At 39.3% G+C, this 21,833-nt stretch overlaps 1 protein-coding gene across 16 annotated transcripts in view; it reads right to left on the reverse strand.

Annotated features, from left to right (window-relative positions):
- APP (amyloid beta precursor protein) overlaps nucleotides 1-21,833 on the reverse strand; it is a 254,693-nt gene that overhangs the window by 132,403 nt on the left and 100,457 nt on the right. For all 16 annotated transcript variants that reach the window (XM_058296133.2, XM_058296135.2, XM_058296132.2 and 13 more), the window contains exons 4-5: nucleotides 3,659-3,771; nucleotides 1,694-1,887 (exon numbers count right to left, since the gene is read on the reverse strand). In XM_058296133.2, the coding sequence (XP_058152116.1) occupies nucleotides 1,694-1,887; nucleotides 3,659-3,771 (307 nt within the window). The remainder of the gene's footprint in view (nucleotides 1-1,693; nucleotides 1,888-3,658; nucleotides 3,772-21,833) is intronic.

Here is a 21,833-nt window from a genome sequence, read left to right on the forward strand (position 1 = left end):
CCATTGGCAAATCCTGCTCTCAATGATGTTTCCTGCCCTGGGAGAAGAAGGATTTATACTATTAAACTTTCAAATTTTAAAATGTGGAGAAATATGTGCCAGCATCCAGAGTCCTCTTTATTTCCTTCCTGTTTCTTTTAAATTTATTTGACTAAACATTTTTTTAAAATCTAGTGAAGAGGAAGACAAAAGGGCTTAGCTAACAACAGAGTGTTGAAAAATTGGACAACAGCCAAGTAAAAAGAAGCCTAGTTTCAATAACTGGCAAGAACAGGCAGTTAGGATTCTGAAGGCACACACTCATGTACAAAGTCTGTGCTTGCCTATATAAAAGTCATGAAAGTTTATATTAGTAATGAAAAGTCTTGTAAATCAAGTTTAATGTTCTATCTGGAAATCTGTAACACTATGAAACATCTCTACAACACTAAGGGGAAAAGATACAGGAGCAATAAAATCACCTTTCAGGAGATGATGTAGCAACAAATCCACATCTGAACCAGATGGTCCTTCCTAACACCAAGATTCTGATTTTATAACTTTATGATTTGAAATACAGATGTTAGTCTTCAGTTAAAAATGAGAATCAGAATAAAACTCCTTGGATATACCAAGATGATGAGATTAATATCCCCAAGAAAAAGAAGTAAAAATGTATCTCTTAACAATAAAAAAGCAAAGAAAGGTTGAAGAATTTTAGCAAATATTTATGACTGACTGACTTGTGTTATAATGGAACAGAGTAAAATGTTAAGGGGTGGGAGGTAGAACCACTCCTTTTTAAATTATAGTTGACACTTATGTAATGATTGAAAAAATAATCCCGAAGTGTTTAAAAAATATTTCTTAATTATAAACCAAAACAGAATGCCCTATCATTCACTCAAATTTTAATTCTCTGTTAGATGTATAAGTGGAATTTTAATCCCAAACTTTGAGATTAAAACCAAAGAGTTAAGATTCAGGGGTTTGAAAGGCAGGGAAAATATTCTGTATGATACCTGAATGGCATTACATATTTGTCAACCCATAAAACTATATATATATACACACACACACACAAAGAGTGAACACGAATAAAAACGTTGGACTTCATTTCCAAATAATAGTAATCAAGCAATAATGGCTCATTGAGCGTACAAATGTTCCACACTAACATAAGACAATAACAGGGAAGGAAATGTGCCTGTATGTGGCTGGATGAGGGTGGGGAGGAAAGGCAAAATGGGAACTCTGCACTTCCCGTGCACTTTTTCTATAGACCAAAACCTGCTAAGTAAATAAAGTTTATTATTTAAAGAACAAATTTTAAAACTTTAATGAAAAAAAAAATTTTTTAAGTCAAATAAATGAACAAGCTAAGGGGAGCCTGATTTCCATATGCAAGGTCCTAGCTTCAATTCCCTGTACCTTTTAAATAAACAAACAAGCTGTAATGGTTGGGTCAACTAAATTAAAATTAAACAGTTTGCCACAATCTTAACAGGGTTTTATGGTTAGATTTTTTTTTTATTCCATAAAAGAAACTTGCATTGGGGTGAGCAGAGAAGCTTTTGGTGAGAAACAGACTCATTTGTAGAAGGGCATGAAAACCATATGCTCAATGTTTTGTGATCTGTGATTTGTAGAAAGGCATGAAAACCATACGCTTGATGTTTTGGGATCTGTGGGTGGAACACAGAGGCCACCTTACCTCCCATCTGCGTAGTCTGTATCTGCTCCGCCCCACCAGACATCTGAGTCATCCTCCTCTGCATCAGCGGAGTCAACATTGTCACTTTCATCGGCCAGTGGGCAACATACAAACTCCACGCCTCGGAACTTGTCAATTCCACAAGGCAGCAACATGCCATAGTCATGCAAGTTGGTACTCTTCTCACTGCACGTCTACGAAGAGCAAGGAGAATGCATTCAGAGTGGCAGAGTGGTCTGGCAAAAGATGTGTTTCAAATTCCCAAATACAGGGATCAACACACAGACTCAATTTGTTGGAAGCCGATTATACACAGAATAGGATGTTTTGCTTTATGAGTGGATTTCGAACAGGGCTTCTTTGATCCCCTCATTTTTTTAAAGTTTATTGTTTACTTAATAAGAATACTACTGTTACAGAAGAGTAGTTCTATAGAAGACTGGTTATTAAAAAACTGGAAGGGAAACTAATTGGGAGATAAGATGCAGAAGAAGCTCTGCTCTGGTAACTAGGGATATCAGAGAATCTAGCTTCATTAGCATAGCAGGAAGTGTCAGAGCTCTAGTGCTTACAACTCACTCCCATCAGCATTACAGAAGGATGTTTCCCTATCTAGGACCTGCCTTTCTTTAGAAATTCCAGCCCTCCTGCCTTACTCCCAAAATAACAATCTTGGGAAGAGAACATATTATCATCTTCAGATACCCTGAATTAGAATTCAGTGGTTTCTCTTTCATTATCTTTTTGTTTTCCTAGGATTTGCTAAATTTGCATACATCTAGATTAATATGAAGTCCTAAAAGTATCCCTTGGCAACAGATGGAAAAAAAAAAGACTAAAAAATCAACACATGCACATAAACAATGACAGTATTACAGAATATATTTTGACCTCATAGTAATCAAGTCATTTTGTTTCTTATTAACGAATTTTTTTTTTTTTTTAATGAAAATGAGATTATGAGACAGGTAGCAGCTCTTTAAATTTTTTGGTTAGATTTCTTGAGCTCGATATGTTCTTAAACCTCTAAAACACATTTTTCTATAGAGCAAATTTTATTTTACAGTGAATCGGAGTATATTATTTTACAAAAGACAAAAATCACTCAAATTCCTAAACTGGTATTTTCTGCCTAATCGTTTTAAGGCTGTGATAGAATGGAGAAGTTAAGCTAGATCAGGGTTTCTCAACCTCGGCATTATGGACATTTTTGGTGGGGGTGGAAGGCTGTCTTGCTCAATCAAGGATGTTTAGCAACATCTCTGGCCTCTAGCCACTGATGCCACTAGCACCACCACTTAAGAGTTGTAAAAATCAAAAATGTCTCTCCATACATTGGCCTATGTTCCTAGGAGGAGTAGGAGGATAAAATCAACCCCAAACAGGAGCTACTGTGCTCTATCTACTAAGGGAGTTGAATTTTAGAAGTCTGATCTCAACACAAGAAAACTACAGAAATTTAGTAGGAAAACCTCATAGTACATTAAAAGGACAGAGCAGTTTTGAAGATGGTAATAGCAGTGAAAAGTGACATTAGGTCTTTAGCCCTCAATGTCTTGTCTTTTATTAGCTTAGCCAAGAGCAGGGGTTAGATGGGTGCCACACTCACCCACCATGGAAAAATGAAGGTGGGTACACCACTTGGTGAATGCAAAAATGACTGGCATAATATAGAAACTGAATTCTAACTGTAGCTTTCATGTTGGTGTTGGAAAAGCTACTTCCTTGTTTAGCTACTGTGCTTCCCAGTAAAAATTTAAATAGTAAAGTCTTTGTAGGCAACAAAGAAAATAATAGGAGAATCATAAGAAATTTGAAAGCATAAGGAAAACTTTAAGATTTTTAAGTATTAAGGATTATCATTTTAAATTTTATAAAACATGGCATGGGTACATCTTTTTGACTCCTTAAAAATAATCACTCATGGTTCAATTTTATTTTCAAAAAGGATTTATAGGCTGGTACCTCTTTGGCGACCGTGTGCCAGTGAAGGTGGGTTTCACAGACATCCATTCTCTCCTGGTGCAAGAATTTGCACTTGTCGGGAACGAGGAGGGCATCACTTACAAACTCACCAACTGAAAGGAAAGAAAACCACTTCACGTCATTCCCTCTTCATCACAGAAAAAGTATCATGGAAAGGTGGGCTAGAACTTCAGAGAAGCTACAGAGCTTTCTGAATCACTAAGGAACTCAGGAAAGACTCTGATACCATTGGAATGTTGGGTCTGGCATCCTTCATCAGACCTATCAGTCCCTTGTCACATCAACCTTCATGGTTAAAATATTTTCTACAAAAGGAAAGTAAACTCTTTCCTTAATCTCTATTTCTTGCTGCAAAATTAATCATCCAAAAAGGTGGTTAATTAAAGAGTCCATTACCATTCAATTGAAACAGGAAGGAAATATGAAGATGGACACTGCCCACCTAGGTAAATATTTGAGCAGAATCAATATAAATAATTGTCTACTATGCCTTCATGGATATATTAATCTACTTGTAAATAAACACAGGAAATTTTCTACTTCCTCATAAATACAACTATATCAACACACATAGCTAGTGTGTGTATAAAGAGGGGGTTGAAAGAGGAGATGGAAAGGAGGGGATGAAGAGAAGGAAGTTTAAATAAATTATATTATGAAAGCATCTCCTTGCTTTTACAAGCTTTAAAGAAAATGTACGCACAATGCAAATTATTTCTGGGCCTTGTATGTACTGCAGATATAAAAAATAAATTACACAGTCCTACACGAATACATATCTAGTGAGGGTGAAAGATGGTAAAGTTTAATGTTGGTGTATTTTCTTCACTGTAGTACCCCCTGCTTTTGGCAGAGATCTGTACACAGGAGGCAACAGGTGTTTAGGAATGGACAGATTATATGCTACAATGATAGAAATATGAAGCAAGTGCTGGACCTACATAGTAGTGACCAAATCTACTCAGGTACATTGAACAGCCCTCACAGTATAACACCAGAAGTGCGGCAGGCTGGTAAGATGGGGAATTAATAGATCCGGAATCTGGCAGAGAGTCCACCTGGACATCAGTAACCCCCAAGAAGGCTGCTGGAAGACCCCCGGATTCTGTTATCCAGAAGAAAGACTTCTTCCTGGAAGTAAGGAAAAGCCCCGGATGGTCCCTAGGAACTTTTTATCCATTGGGTCCTCACTAAGGGATTGATGGGTGGGGTAATCAATCCAAACAGCAGTTGGATCCCCTCCCCTGCCATTAGCAAAGGGATGGAATAATTAACAGTTTAAAAGCCAGGCACAGACCCCCGAGCATGGTCTCGCCCTGCTCTCCTGCCTCTGGACCTGTTCTCTGCCCTGGCTCTCACCATTTTTCCTCTGCCATGTGGCCACACAAGTAGACCTGGGGATTTATAATCTACAGTGGGAAATTGCAGCTTATAAATCAGCCCTCTTTATCCCTTTTCACCCCCTTCCTCTCTACCTAGGACCCCTGCTCTGTTATTTTCTCCCATTTCTCTTCCCTCCCTACATGAACAAATTACTGGCCTAATTCACCAGGCATGGGCATTCTCTTGAAATTCATTTCTGCAGCATAGCCAAGAACCCAGATAAAAATCCAGTAACAGAAGTGTGTCCAAATGGATGAGCAGGGGTATGTCACACAGGGAATGAATGAAGGTTCCAGGATTTAAGGACAGTATCTGTCTTGTTTATCATAATTCCTCCAATGCCTGGTTCAATTCTGCCAAACATGATCATATTGGATTGACGGCTGGTTGACTGGCTGCAGAGTGAAAGGTACTTCAAAGAGGGGCCTTCTTGTTCAAAGAGAGAGTAAAGAAAGAGCAAAGCATATTTACAGAAGAGTGGTTGGGATACGAGGAGTATATAAAAGGGACTTGAGAAGTAAATGAGAACTGAAGAAGTGAGTTGGATTCTAATTTTAAAGAGTCAAAGGTTTCAGACACCATTTTGGAAGTAACAAGGTAAAAGGTGCTTTTAAACAAGGAAGGACATGCTCAAGTTTGCTTTGCAGATAAACTCTGTAAAGGATGGACTTGCACAGCGAGACCACAAAAGTGGGGAGACCACTGAGTAGGCTACAGCAATCCTTCGGGCAAAACACCCAGGAACAGATTTAGACCAATGATACCAACCAAGCAAGAGATACAGGTTACCCATCCCCCCAGGAAAGTCAGGCATGCATTTCTTTTTCGTTCATAGTCCGGCTATATGACATTTTCTGAAATGGTACGTAAAGGGAAAGAAAGGCCCCAAGAAGTTTTCATTCCCTTTATATGAAAGGTTTTTAATTCTCTCTGTAAAGGGTTTAAGAGTTTATTCTATTGCTTGTTCAAGTCCAATAGACTTACCTTTATCTCATGATATTTAGGTATTCACTTTAATAAATAATGTTTAGGTGTTACAGGCAATGCAAGAATATGAGAGCCCCAGAGCCCCAAAGGCTGCAGACGGCTCTTGGTGGGGAAGGAAGGAATGAATGGTGAGCATCTGGACCACAGCAGCGCCACAACAGCTGTCTGACCTAGCCCTTATAAATTCCACTTCCCCATGCCAAGAATCCTAAAGCGAGCTACTTCAAGAGATTATAACCTATTCCCAGGGAAAACAGCAATATAAATAAATACCACTATTCAATAATATTAACAATGAAATATTAGTAAACCAATACATTTGTAGTTTAAGTATTAAATATGAGTAATAGAGAAAAAGTAATAAGGAAAGAAAGAATGTAATAACATAAATGATTTTACTTGGAAAATAAAGGCAGTCTAACTAGCACTCAACACATCTTCCCCAGATGAACTCTTCTGGGTTTCTGAGCTTGGACAACCATCCTCAGCTGCTACCAAAATTACCTGATACCTGAGGTATCCCAATTCCTAAGGCAGAGGGGACCAATGGCATGCCTGCCTCATTTATTAGTTCTTAGGCCCTTTCACTGGGTCAAAACAATACTAAGTGTTGTTTTGCTATTTTACTTGTACTTATTAGAAAGATTAGAATGAGAAGATCAGCAGTAGACACTGGACATTTCTGATCTTGGCCTGAAAGAGTTATTAGGGCACAACCTGACTAATGCCTATCAAATGTGTCATCTTTTACTTGCTCTGAAGCCAATCTGGAGGACTTGATTATAGTGTAAAGTAAAAGTCAGCGAAAGATATTTATCGCGAAAAAATCCAGTGCTCACCAAAGAACATGTACTTGCATTAATTATACTGAAATACAACTGTTCATGGTGCTTATAAAAGGACATTAATTTTTTTTAAATGCAAGATTATTTTTCATTTAGAATGTGAAGATACTCTTAAGATTTCTAATGGGTTATACATAACCAGGAATTACATGCCCCCAAAATGAGACTGACTTCTCATTTCCTAAGAAGTAGTACTGGTTATTTAAAAAGCCCTCAGGACTAATGGCAAAATAGAAAAGTCGTTGTATCTTAACATTAAAATAAAATTCAGTAATTGGACGCTATGGTTTTATATCACTGCTTATATTACTTTCAAAATTGATGAAACATACTAGAATATTACATCAGAAATAGTAATCAATTAAGCCATGCAAATGTGTTAAGAATTTTTAATAAGAATCAAAGAGGAATGCTAAAAATACAGTGAACCCTTTTTCACAACCTGGCTTAGCTTAACATGATTTGCTTTCTCATTTTCCTAATTGTGGAAGAATTATACTTAAAAATCTATGACAATGTATACTTGCAGTTTTCATGTAGAACCATATGCATTTTGATTTTGAAATTAAACCAGTTTACTTGGTTTCATTCTTCAGGCAAAACATTCTTATAACAGAATTAAAGTGAGACAAACTAAAACAAAAATAAATTTAAGTATCCTGAGAAATCATAATTTTCTCTACACTGAACCTTAGGAGATTTAGCACCATTTACTTTTACATCAGTTGAATATACTGTGTATATTTATGTATTTATTGATAGCCATATAATCTTGCTATATTTTGGTTTCTTGGTCAAATAATTCACTATTTTGTATAAGCATGCAAAACAATTCCTATTGAAAGGGAGTTTTCAAAGCTAACAAAAACTTTCAGTTTGGCCTCTGGCTAAAGAGCCTTGGCAAGGTGAACAATGATGATGAATTCAGTAGGACTCTGGGGGCCTCATCCCACTGGCACTTTGTCTAGCTCAGATTACCTCATTTGCAGATGTGGGGACAGCGCCCAGGTCAAGTGACTTGCTCACAGAGACTACAAAACTCCAGGTCTCCTGGCTCTCCACCCAGGAGTGATAATTCACCACACTGCCATGTAACTCCCGTCCCAGTGGTTTAATTGGCCTTTCCTTTTATTAAAGTGGATTCACATTTGGACTACAACATATATCCTACTGCTATGATCTACAACGTGGCCAATATGACGATAAAACTGGAGTTGACTTAGCTAGCAAGCCATATTTGGGAATGCATTCAGCTGCATAAAATAGAACACGTCATGAACAATGGCTTAAACACCCAATGGTTATTTTTCTCACGTAAGAAGTCTAGTGTTAAGGCAAGGAAAGCTACAGATTTCTAATGATGCCATCAGGGAGCTAGGCTATATTTCTTTACCACCATCCTTAGCTTGTTGGCATTTGTCCCCGTGTTATGGTTACAAAATTCCAAAGAAAGCTCATGTCCTCAAGTTCCAGGCAGGAAACAGGAAGACCAAGCCAAGGGATAAAGGTTTTTCACCTGTTTTTCTCTAATGAAGCTTTGCTATTTTTCCTATGGGAGAGGCAGCCTCCCTGTGATTCCCATCTACATAATATGCCATTACTATGTTATCTGGCCACCCCTAGTGACAAGGGAATCCGGGAAAGTATTTTCAACTGATCAAAATCAGGGATTCTCTTAGAAAGGAAAAAAGTAGAATGAGTTTTAGATAGACAAGTACCACATTATGGAATTCAAAGAAAGGAATTCTTTATGTTGTCCTTTTAGAGATGATTCTGGGAAGGAGACAATTCTGAGAGACTACGGTGCCATAAATAAAACCACAGGGGTAGGCGGATTTGGCTCAAATGATAGGGCATCCACCTAACACATGGGAGGTCCAAAGTTCAAACCCAGGGCCTCCTGACCCATGTGGTGAGCTGGCTCACACGCAAGTGCTGTTGCGGCAGCAAGGAGTGCAGTGTGATGCCGGGGTGTCCCCTGCATAGGGGAGCCCCATGTGCAAGGAGTGTGCCCTGTAAGGGGGCTGCCCCATGCAAAAAAAAACACAGTCTGCCCAGGAGTGCTGCTGCATACACGGAGAGCTGACACAGCAAGATGATGCAACACAAAGAGACACAGGTTCCCGGTGCTACTGACCAGAATACAAGTGGACATAGAACACACAGCAAATGGACACAGCAGACAATCTGCGGGGTGGAGGGGGAGAGGAGGGGAGAGAGAAAAAACAAATCTTTAAGAAAAACCCCCAAAAAACAAAGGGACACTGAATCCATGGCACCGGAAGAAATGGAAAGGGAAAGGTGATAGTAAAATTTCTCAAAATCAAGATTGTTAAATGCGTGAGAATTAGAGCAGGAAGTGAGAACTGATTAAAGTACTCCACAAAACCACATGGAAGTTCTTCAAGATTCTTCAAAGCACAGAGATCTCAGATTTAAAAAAAAACCAAAATCATAGTTTTTTTTTCCCTATGAGTTCCAAAGGACTAACGTGGTGATGGCCAGAATCATGGGAGTGAAAATGGCCAAAAACGTGTGAAGTTTTGTCTCTCAAGAGCTCCAGGATTCAAGAAAGGAGGAAGTGGAGGGAGCAGATTCTAGTGATGGAATTACTGAAAAATGGCAAAGCCTTACCATCCTTCCTTGTATTTGCTCTCCTAGGAGGGATGACGGGGGCCCAGGTCAGGCACTCAAAGGTGGGATGCCTATTGTTTCAGTAACGCTGGAGCACATGGCTGGCATGGCTCTAAATGCTTCATGAGCATCTCCTCACATTGTCCTCACTGAGGCAGCTACAATTACTTCAGTTAAGAGAAGCAGTGCCGGTTAGAAAGCTTACATAACCAGCCTAGTCACACATGCAGCAAAGGGCAGAGCTGGGAGAATTAAATGAGCTTCTACTATAAAGTACTCAACTTAGTGTGTGGCACAAAGGTGCTCAATAGATTATAATGAGGATGACCAAGATTACCATTACTATTATCTTTGTCCCTAGTGTCCATTCATTAACCATTACTCTTTTTCATATTCATATAGAAACAGCTACTCTTCATCATTTACTGATCACCTGCTAGGCACTTACTGAAAGTAATGAGAAATTATTCATACATGATTAGTTATAATCCTATAGATGACATGGTACCATTTTACATTAAAGGACTGCTTATGAGGTGATGAAGAAATAAGAACAGCCAACATGCTGGGGACCCTACTATTGCAGAAGTGGGAAACAGACACTTTTGCACTGGGTTCTGGTCCTGCTGTGAGAGGGGCTTTCCCTGAGTCTCCGCAGGCAATCCCAGTCATCCACTCACTCACTCCACTAATGACTCTGTACACTTCTCTCTTTTTTTTTTTAAGATTTACTTATTTATTTCTCTCCCCTTCCCCCTGCCTGCCCCAGTTGTCTGTTCTCTGTGTCTATTTGCTGTGTGTTTTCCTTTGTCCGCTTCTGTTGTTGTCAGTGGCACAGGAATCTGTGTTTCTTCTCGTTGCGTCATCTTGTTGTGTCAGCTCTCCGTGTGTGCGGCACCATTCCCCAGCAGGCTGAACTTTCTTTCATGCTGGGCGACTCTCCTTACGGGTGCACTCCTTGCGTGTGGGGCTCTCCTGAGCGGGGACACCCCTGAGTGGCAGGGCACTCCTTGCGTGCATCAGCACTGCGCATGGGCCAGCTCCACACGGGACAAGGAGGCCCGGAGTTTGAACCGTGGACCTCCCATGTGGTAGACGGATGCCCTAACCACTGGGCCAAGTCTGCTTCCTGTACATTTCTCTTAAGTGCTGGAAATACAGCAGTAATCAGAGATGGGAATAAACAGGATTTGGGTAGGAAAGATAAGGACAAGAAATAAAAACAGAATGTCAGTGGTAATAAATGTTATGGAGATGAATAGGGAAGAGAAAGGGGACAGGGATTTTTCTCTGTGGGATGGAATTTTGAATACAGTGGTCAGGGAAAGCCTCCCAGAAAAGATGACATTTGAAGGAAGGCCTGAAGGAAGTGAGAGGACACACCACCCAGGTTGTCAGAAGGACGAACCCAGCCCTATGCCTAACCCATCATCCAGGTGTCAGAGGAAGAAGCAGCATGTACAAAGGTCCTGAGGTAGTTTCACAGAAGACATCAAAGGTGGGGGTTGGGAAGTGAAGGTAGCCTACCTGGGGTTGTGAACATTGCCAACACTGAACAATACACTAACACGGGAAGACTCTGGAGTGGTTTTCTAAGCAAGCCAATGCTACTCTGGGGGGAGAAACACAGAAGTAGGAACACCAGGTAGAAGGCTGCTGCAATAATCCAGGTGGGAGACAACAATGGCATGGACCAGAATAAAAGCAATAGAGAGTGGTTAGTTAGATTCTGCATGGAGTCCAAAGGCAGCCTCCTCCAATGAGAAGTGTGAGAGAAAGAGAAGAGTCAGTGAAAAACTCTAGATCCCAGGAGCAAGAAGAGATATTATGGATGATACAAAAGGAGTGGACAGACTTTCCTAGTTTTTTCCTTATGGATGCACAGACCAGCAGAAGTCCGCAGACTAATGTACATGTTAACCTATACTACTATATACATGCATATCGAAATGGTAACTGTGGACAAATCTTTCCTTCAGCAATTTCAAGTGTCACATGTTAAAAAATAGGCTGGGAAGCAGATGTGGCTCAAGCAGTTGGGCACCTGCTTAGCATAAGGGAGGTCCCCGGTTTAGTTCCTGGTGTCTCCTAAAGAAGATGAACAAGACAGTGAGCCGATGTAATGAGCTGGTGTGGCGAGCTGAGGCAACAAGATGATGCAAAGAGTTGACACAACAAGGAGACATGACAATGAGAGATGCAACAAGCAGGGAGTGGAGGTGGCTCAAGCTATTGGGTACCTCCCCCCCACGAGAGGTCCCAGGTTTGGTTCCCAATGTCTTCTGAAAAGAAGAGCAGACATAGAGAGCAAACACAAGAGGGAGAGAAACAAATAAAATAATTTTTAAAAAAAGGGCTAGGAAAATTTTCCTGGAAGACATTTTGTTTCAAAGAGTGGGCAAAGAGGGCATGAGGGTGATGACACATCTCTTTAAAAAGTGATGGCTGCATCACCATCATCACACAGGCACTATTACTAAATCCTCTTTGAGGATGTGAATGGATCCCAATGTCACACATGTATTACATGCATTCACACACACACACACAGAGCAGGTAACTATAAGAGAGAAATCGCATCCAACCCAGGCCCTGAATAATACTGGTGTATAAAAAGAGAGGAACAAGATCCTCATGAATGGAAGTGGAATCCTCATGCCTTAATAGTCAATCCCTTTAAAGCATTATCTCTTCACAGCTACCCAAGGGTTTCAATCCCCGCCCCCTCACCCTGTGCCTGTAAAAGAGGAGCATAGGAAAAGGATAGCTCTTCAAGCAAGGCCTCTTCTAAGCCAGAGGTAAATGCTTATGCACTGTGCAGAGTGGACCACATCAGGCTTGCCTGTGGCGAAGTAGCAATTTAATTAACTAACAAATGGGATGCTGCATGCTGACTTTTGTGGGTGATCACTTCCTGGATCCTCTTTTCCAAGCATGCAGGGTCCTGATAGAATTTTTACTTTGTTGTTATTACTGTTCTATTTCTTTGTGTTTACAGCTTTTTCAAAGTATTTTTCATCTTTCAAGTAAGAAAGACAGGTTCATCGAATCTTTTGAAAATGCTGGAGACTTTTCTTTTTAGTTTGAGAAAATCTAACGCATTTACTGCCAGAGGATTTCATATAGTTTTGTCAAATCTCATCAATAGCTTAACTCCGGCCTACAAAATTGGCAGCTGCATTGCTCACATGTCAAAAAGTGTTGCACTGCTTTTCTAACTTCCATGTATTAGGAAAAAAAAAAAAGAGAGAGAGGAACAAGATAAAAAATTTGCAGCTTTTAAAAAGCCCCACATAAAAGAAACAATTTTAAATGTGGAGTGGCTGCAGCTCAGTTGGTTGACTTCCTCACATGTACTACTACGTCCTGGGTTCAATCCCTGGTACCTCCTCCACTACACCCTCCCCTCCCAAAAAAGTCCAACATATTGATAAGTTAATGCTGATACTGCCACATATGTAAGCTGGAATTGAACAATGAAGTAAATGGATAGCAGATGGTGGGAGATACCCCTATTATTAGCGTCTTAAGTCAGTATGGTACATGTTGGAGAAAAATGGTGTTCACTGGGACACGGAGACTGATATGACCACAGGCAGAGAAAGAATTTATTGAGAAGCTCTCCCAATGGAGGGGGTCTGAAGGACAGACTTCAGCCCCACCACCAGCATGGTGGGGGTCTGAAGAGAGACTTCAGCCCACTCGTGGGAGAGCGGGACTTGATTTATAAGAACTTTCCTAGTGGGAGGGGGTTGAGGGTCCAAGTGAGGTGCAGGGACCAATAGGAAACCCTAGAGGTGAAAATTTTCCCTGATAATGACTAGAGAATAGTGGGTTAGGGTTTCTTGGAATGCTGCAGGAGCAGATGTTTCTTTGATCTGTAGGGATTAAAGGGTTTCTTTATCTCCCCTTGATATGTAAATAGTGCAGGTTTCCATCTCCCTCTGATAGTGCAGGTAGAGGTAGTAAAGATCTCCATCTCCTTCTGATATGCAGATGGTGAAGATCTCTATCTCCCTTTACTCCTGTCTCTATGAGGTTTCTTTGTTTAACCTGTGGGAAAGTGCCATGCCATGCCCTCAGACACCGGGAAGGGGGGTTGCCTTTTTCCAATGCATATCAGGGGAAACTGAGTTACAGCTTGTTAATTATTGCAAACCTCTAACAGTACATTTGTTACAAATAATGAATCAAACCTGATACATTATTTTTAACTAAAGTCTATACTTATACAGATTTCCTAAATTTTTACCTAATATCCTTTTTCTACTCCAGGATCCCATCCAGGATGCTACATTACATGTAGTTGTCACTTCTCTTTGGCATTGGCTTCGCTGTGACAATTTCTCAGATTTTTTTTTTCATTAATAACCTTGACAGTTGTAAGGAGTATTTATTGGGCAGGTATTTTGCAGGATGCTTCTCCATTGGAATTTTCTCATGATTAGGTTAGGGTTATGGGGGGAAGAAGACCACAGAGATACAAAGTGTCATTCTCATCGCACCAAGGTGCGCGTTATCAACGTGACTTGGCACTGTCCATGGTGGTTTCTGAACAGCTAACCACAGAATCCGGCAGGACTCTATGCCCTGGCTCTCACTCAATGTTCACTACCCCCGTAAAGTGTTAAAATAGTCCACAAATTCTGAACGACTGCTCCCTCATTAACTTAGCCTTAGTTTAGTTATATTTTTCTGTTGTCTCTTTAATACTGTATTAATTCTCAAATTCTTGATTTTGTCAGTGTCACTCATTATTTTTCATAATTCTAAAAGCAGTTGGAAAATTTGTCTACTGTAAATATTCCAGCAGAAGAAGGTTTAGTGATATTTGTTAAGTCTTTCCAAACCAGGAGTTTTCAAACTCAAAGGTACTTCAGAATCCCCTGGGCTTCTTGATGAGCGGGTAGATTCCTCTAGACTAGGGATTCTTAACCTTTTTTGTTCCATGGACCCCTTTGCCAGTCAGGTGAAAACCACGGACCCCTTACTAGGTCCACACTATACTGTTTATTATTTAATAAATATATCACACCTGCACCTACACGTCCCCACAAGAATAAAGTCGTTTTTTCTAAAATTTCCATCCAAGCTCACAGACCCCTCCTTAAGAACCCCTGCTCTAGAACAGCCTCTCCCTACCCCCAGTGTCTGACTTGTGTGCTTTCAGCTGTGTCTGCAAGCAGACCTCCCCAGTGACTCTGATCGGGTTGTTCATGGACCAGACTTTGAGAAACTATGTTTAGAGCAGGGTTTCTCAAGCTTTAATGTGCACATGAACTACCTGGGGATCTTGTTATAAGGCAGGTCTGACAGGACTAGTCTAGAGAGGGACTGAGTCTAAATAAGCTCCCAAGTGACACCGATTCAGCTGTTCCTTCAAGTAGCAAGGGTCTACTTAAGATAATCCATGAAAATATCTCATTAAGGTATTTTGATTTTTTAAGTTATCCATTACTGCATTATAAGGCACTTTTAAGAATGGGTTGTCCTGTGGGGAAAAAATCAGATTTCTCACACCTCCCTCTTTATAAGCTTGTGTCTTATCCCATAGATTTGTCGCTTTGGCACCAAGGACTGACTGCCCATCTGAAATCTTTCTGCCTTTCATTTCTTTAATCACAGACGTTATAAATTAAGGTAGAAAGAGCTAGATTTAAGGCCAAAATGAGAAAACTGAGGGAATTTAGTGATTTTTTCATATAAAAGAAGATGATGCTAAAAATGCCTCCTGGCCAGAGGTTCCAATAAAACAAGGGACAAGAAACAAAAAGAACACCTAATGCAAACTAGTTCAATTAAAAGACATTATCTCTGAATATATTACAGCATACCACGCCTTACCCAGTTCTACAAAGGATACAAAAGAACTGAGACACAATCCTACACCAAAAGTACAGCACTGTCCAACAGAAATATAATGCAGTACACATCTGCAATTAGAAATTTCCTAATAACCACATTTTAAAAAAAGGAACAAGTAAAATTAATTTCAGGATTATATCTACTTTAACCCTAGGTATCTTAAATTTTATCACTCAAAATGTAATCAATATAAAATATTATTAATAAGACAGTCTAAATTTTTTTTTCACATACTCTTTGATATCGGGTATATATTTTACAATTTACCATTGGGCAGCACTGATTTAGAGTCAAAGTTCTAAAGATCAGGAATATCTTTTAAGGAGTGATGATTGGATATGGACAGGTTGGGGTTATGAGAAAAAATCAGAAGCCAAGGAAACAGGCTGTGGCCAAAAAATATAAATCGTGAGTTTAATCTCCTAAGAAGACCGTGTGAACACTCTTCTTTGGTATGGCATCATAGTACCATGCATTTTAGTCAATGGGTTGTATACAACTAAGACTAAATAACCCTCCTTTCCAGCAAACTCTCCTTTCCCGTTTCTTTTGCTATTGTTATATTAAAATTTGTATGTATGAGTATGTGGTTCATTCAGATGGGGAAATTGAAGTAAGGTTTACCTCAGACCTGAACCCATTCACCTTTAGGCTAATTCAGACCTCAATTATCTGAGAGATGAGCTGGAAAGCAAATTATTGTAGAGATATCCCCCTATATTCTCTATTTTTCATCTCAGGAAAACACAAGCATTCTCACTAGCTGCTTTCCCGTCCTAAAACTTTCCTTTCTTTCTGCCTTATGAAAAAATCCGTAGCCTGATACATTTTAAAGACACAATTAATTAGGGTTATATATGGAATTTTTAAAAAGCCACATAATTGCTAACAAAATATCAAAGCAGGCTGATGCACAGTGAGGCAAAAAAAAAAAACCTACCAGCTATTACCAAAAACCCTAAATTATACAGGAAGGTAAAAATACACAGCACGTTTCTTCCACATACCATTTTCAGAAACCCATGTATGAGGTAGGCTATAATCAAGACAGGAAGAGGCACTTTCACATGTAAACTTCTCAGTGGAGCAGTGGCCTGTCAACTGCTCCCAAGCCCCTGACTTGTTCTTTTCAACCTACCACCTTGCCCCAACAATCTTCTGCAATTCTTCCTTCAAGGTCAATAGCAGCAAATGAATTAAGTTGTCTCAGCCCTCAAGTCCCCTAACCTCTCTTTCGAATTAATTCTTCTCACACTTTCTTCCTTAAATTCAACTTTCTCTAGCTTCCACCAAGCTAGAGACAGCACTTGTTCTCCATTCACTGCCTTGTTGATCATTCTTTCCTTCTGACTCATCTTTTGCTCTCACCTAATAATTCTGATTATACAGTAAGAATCAGGGGAAGTGGACTTGGCCCAGTGGTTAGGGCGACCGCTACCACATGGGAGGTCCGTGGTTCAAACCCCGGGCCTCCTTGACCCATGTGGAGCTGGCCCACGCGCAGTGCTGATGCGTGCAAGGAGTGCCCTGCCACACAGGGGTGTCCCCTGCATAGGGAAGCCTCACGCGCAAGGAGAGCGCACCGTAAGGAGAGCCGCCTAGCGCGAAAGAAAGTGCAGCCTGTCCAGGAATGGCGGCGCCCACACGGAGAGCTGACACAACAAGATGACAAAACAAAAAGAAACAGATTCCCGATGCCGCTGATAAGGATAGAAGTGGTCACAGAACACACAACAAATGGACACAAAGTGCAGAAAACTGGGGTGAGGGGGGTGGATTTAAAAATATATGTATATATTAAAAAAAAAGAATCGGTTAGCCAGCCCTCCTTAGGGCTGACCTAGGACTCAGGACCTCAGGACTCACCAACCATTTCTAAGTCTTTCACTCTTACATTTAATTTGAAATTGTTATACATTTCCAATTGCACATTTCCATTTAGACATTATTTCTTTTAGCTAACGTATTAGAGTCATATGCCCAACTGACGATCAAAACCTGGAAATGGACCCAAAGAACAATGAGCAGTTGTTCACTGGGTCGAAATCTATTTTATGGAGAAGCAAGAAAAGAGAATAGAATGAACACTGAATATTTTAGAGGAGCTTGTGATGGTGGTTCCTGCAAAATAAATTGTATTTAGTGCCAGAACCCAGGTCTCCTTTCCCACTACAGTGTGCTTCTGCCTTCTCAATAAGTACTTTTCAATGATTCATGACCCAAGGGGCTCTTACCTACTCTAACTATCCATACTCTGGCAGCTGAACACCTTGGACCACATCATGATCAGGACCAATCAGAAATATTGCACTCCATTAAAACACTCCCCGTGACCAGAAATGTATTCTTCCAATTTTACCCCGTCCTTCATCTGCTACAACAGCTCATCATAACCCTCGGTCCCTGGACTCCCCATCATTCTCTAAGATTATCAGAGTAAGTTTCACAGTCTTTGTTTCCCTGCCAACCTGGCATGGGATCAGCAGCACATCATTCATCACATGTGACTGTAACCAATTACCACCCATTTGGTTCTGATTCCAGACTCTTTTTTTTTCCTTCTAGCCTGCCTCTTTCCTAAGTGCTAGACCTTACTACCCAACTGCCATATGGTACTCCTCGAGAGCTTATCAATTGCCCTCCAATAAATTCTCTTGGGTATAGCCCAGACTTGAAACTTTTAGATTTAGGAAACAATATGATTTAATGACCACAGGAACAAATGTTTTTCTACATACATTTCAGGGTTTTTCTAACTCAAAGTCTCCCAGAAAGGAATGTATCTATTAAAAGAGGCAGAAATATTTAAGTCTAAAGAAGTAGATAAAGTAATAACAGCAGGAAAAAAAATGTATCTTAATCACTGCATTTTATTGAAGCCAAAGAACTACCCAGGAAATCTTAAAATATAGTACTTGGAGTTAAAACCAGGTAATAGAATACTGCTATACAGAGGAGAGAAAAAGATTAAGAGTTCTGTCATTTTTTAGGCAACACTATCTAGAGAAGAGCGATGAAACATCTAACAGGATAAAAAATTTATAATAGGTATAAATGGTTCATCAAGCTCTTCAATAAAAATGTTATTTAGAAATTACTTAGTTCCCCCTTGTGTCATGCTTCAAATATCAAGTGATCTTCAATGGAGATGGATCCCAAGCTAAATTAGAATCTTTCCCTCTGTTACCACTGCACTGTGGATATAGAAATTAACACTCAGATTTGTAAACAAGTCTTGGTTCCATTATTATAAACTAATATGCCAGGGCTTATCACTCCTGAGAGGGCTGAAATAATTCACTTTCTGGACTTCTTCTAAGGAACAGGATTTGGGATAGGAAATAACGACATCAAGACTTCCAAAAGTCAGAATACAAACGATTCTTTTGCAGAAAAGTCCCCCTGGAGAATTTTGTAATCCAGTGGCTTAAGATGGCTTCTAGGTTCAGCCCAACTGATTGCCTATCTATAACCACTGACATTCACAAGTAAAAGCTGAAAAGTACTGGCAGTCTCTGTGGTAATGAAACAGAAAGTGTTTTTTTAACTAATTTTATAACTAATAAATAACAGATTTAAAAATAAAGGGAATACTACAACCTATTTTAGAGACAACTCAACAAGCCCTAGAAAAATCTAAGGACAAAGAATATACATAATGTGAGACTTTTGATCAGAGTTTTCCTCAAAACATAAGTATTAAAAAGCATTTCCATATAGACAAAATCTCCTGTGTCATATAACAAAATGAGAACTGGGCTATTCCACAACCTAGTAATTTCCTTTTATCACAACAACTTCCATCTTGGATATAAATGGAAATTTCTGCTCGCTTTGCTGTGTTTCTGCTTGACTGAATTTTATAATGAAAATGTCTATTTTTTTGCAAGACAGCGCACAAATGTCATTCAAATTTTACACACCAGGCAAAGAGTGAATGCTTTTGTTTAGACGCAAAGACATTTAAATATGTATCACCACAAGCTACAGCACATTCAAGGATGCAGCCATTTAAAGGTCTCTTAAACAATAAAGCAAAAGGCATATGGTAAGAAGGTGCATTCATACCATCTTCAACTAGTTCTTCCACGTCTGAACACAGTCAGTGCCACCTTCCTATGCCCGCCCTCCCCAACCAGGAATCAGTGGAACCGTGCCAACACCCATTCCATTACCTCAAATGTCTTCCAGGCCTACAATCCAAAGTCGCATGACAACTCCATCTTCAGTTTACCTCTCCAGGGAGCAAACATTTTGAAGAGCAAACATTCCAGGCCTGCAGAGCCTTAGCTTTTAACTCAAACAAGCCTTAAATAGTTTTTCAAAGTAAGGTTCTGTTTCACATAGTAGACATTCGAAAGGCAGAACTCTCATTTTAGATTTACATTTGGGAAAGAGAAAACTGCATATGATTAAGGGCTATAATTACAGAGGAAAATTCTAGGGTGTCTGGGGTATCCTTCATTCCAAATACTGCAGTTTCTACCTTTCACTTAAAATTTAAAAAGATGTCTAAAATGAACATTAAAGCAAATCATACTTAAGATATCAGTTATTTTAACTAAGAAATACTGTGGCTTTGAATAAATGCTAAGAAAAGACTTGAAAAGTAAGTGATTTGCCACTTTTCTGACCTAAGGCAGACTCTATGATGAACTAAGAGGCCAAAGATCTCCTTATCTAGTTCAAGGTTACCCATTTAGCTGACAAATGAAGTCTACTAACAAAGAAAGACATGTCTGCCTTTTTTGGAGTCAAAGGAAGCAAAAGGTCACTTCCCTCTCTTGGGCTGTTTTCCCTTCTCACTCACCCCTTTATATAAACATTTTAGATGTTCTTAATTTCATTTCTGGTTGGTGTCCAAACCACCTGGGTATCTCAAACCTTAGCTTTTAAGTTTCTGTAAAGGGGAACAGGCTATTTAAATAGGTCCTTAGAAACTATGTAATTTTAAGGTCATATATAGAAGGTAATCGCTTTGGGAAAACAAAGCTAATGGATTGAAAAACAGTGTAGTACCAAATAAGTACAAAGGACATCTTTGGTACCAGTTCTCATGTGCTAATAAGCATTCATCAACTACAACAATAAATAACAGGTAATAAATGTCTTTTTAGAATTTGAGTAAATGATAAGATCATATTATCATTCTTCACTCATTAATTACAACATTGAAATCACATTTAAACTTAAAAGCATATATTTTAATAATTCTTATTTTAAGTTAAAATACATAAAAATGCCTTTTCAAAGTCAAATTTTAAGAGAGGACTAGGTTTGTTTGTTGGTTTGTAGAAAGCACTCAGTGCTTATTAGTTGTTCTTCTCACCATCATCTTCTTCCACTCCAGCAAAGTGTTTATTTTCATTTTTTAAAAATTTATTAATGTACAATAATCATACATGACCATATATAAAAAAATAAGTGTATAGTAAAAGCTGGGAACTTACAAAACAAACAGGCATAATATCATACAGGGCTCCTATACATCTGCCCACCACCAATACCTTGCACTGTTGTGAAACATTTGTTAAACATTATTAAAGTCCTAATTTAATATTTATTCATAAGGAAATGGGCATTCATCTTATATGAAATGCCCAACTAAGCTAATAGCCAATATTCTGGCAATCACACCAACTCTGAATTCTTGCTAGAATATCCATAGGAAGATAACGAGTAAAAAGTTGGTGGCCTGAGCTGGATGGATATAATGACCCAGGAATCATCAACCCAGGCCTTTGGGAAACCATTGCACTGATGAGATCTCCTACAAAGCACACATTTTGTGGGAAAAAGAATTACCCAGCAAGACTCCTAGAAAACACCGACATGGAAGATTTCTCAAGTGAGCTGTAGAAAAATGAAGTGGAAAAAGGAGAATGAGAATCAGGAGGAAGAAAAAAACAGAAGCAGCAGCATGAGCATGACACCACAGACAGGAAGGATAGAATGTGCCCAACGGCTGACTGTGAGGGAGTAGGAGGTTAGGAATATCAAAGAGGAATTGCTGACAAGCATGTCCTGCAAATGAGTAGAGCATTGAGAGAAGTTAAAAGATAGGGAGTCAAATAATTGAATTACAGACCATGAGGTCTCCAATGAACAGGGCAATATGAGAAGAAAGCTAAGACTGATAAATTATGGGTTCTTAGGCTAAAGGTCTTTATCAAGTCAAAGATTAGATGCATTGAGGCTAAAGAGCCTATTTAAAAATATATACATTATCACTCATAAATTTAGACTCAACTGGAAATTTTGACTAGACTTGGTGGAAAAAGAAAAACAAATTCAAATTATTTAAATGGTAAAACATAAGACTGCTTCTTGGCATGCTGAACATGAGTCTATTAATATTAAATATGCATAAAGAATATCATAAGCCCCTGGCTTATGATTACAGCTAAGCTTTCAATAATGGAAGGGATATATGACTTATT

The sequence above is a fragment of the Dasypus novemcinctus genome, chromosome 4, assembly GCF_030445035.2.
Source record: "Dasypus novemcinctus isolate mDasNov1 chromosome 4, mDasNov1.1.hap2, whole genome shotgun sequence".
In the NCBI taxonomy this organism is placed as follows: Eukaryota; Metazoa; Chordata; class Mammalia; order Cingulata; family Dasypodidae; genus Dasypus; species Dasypus novemcinctus.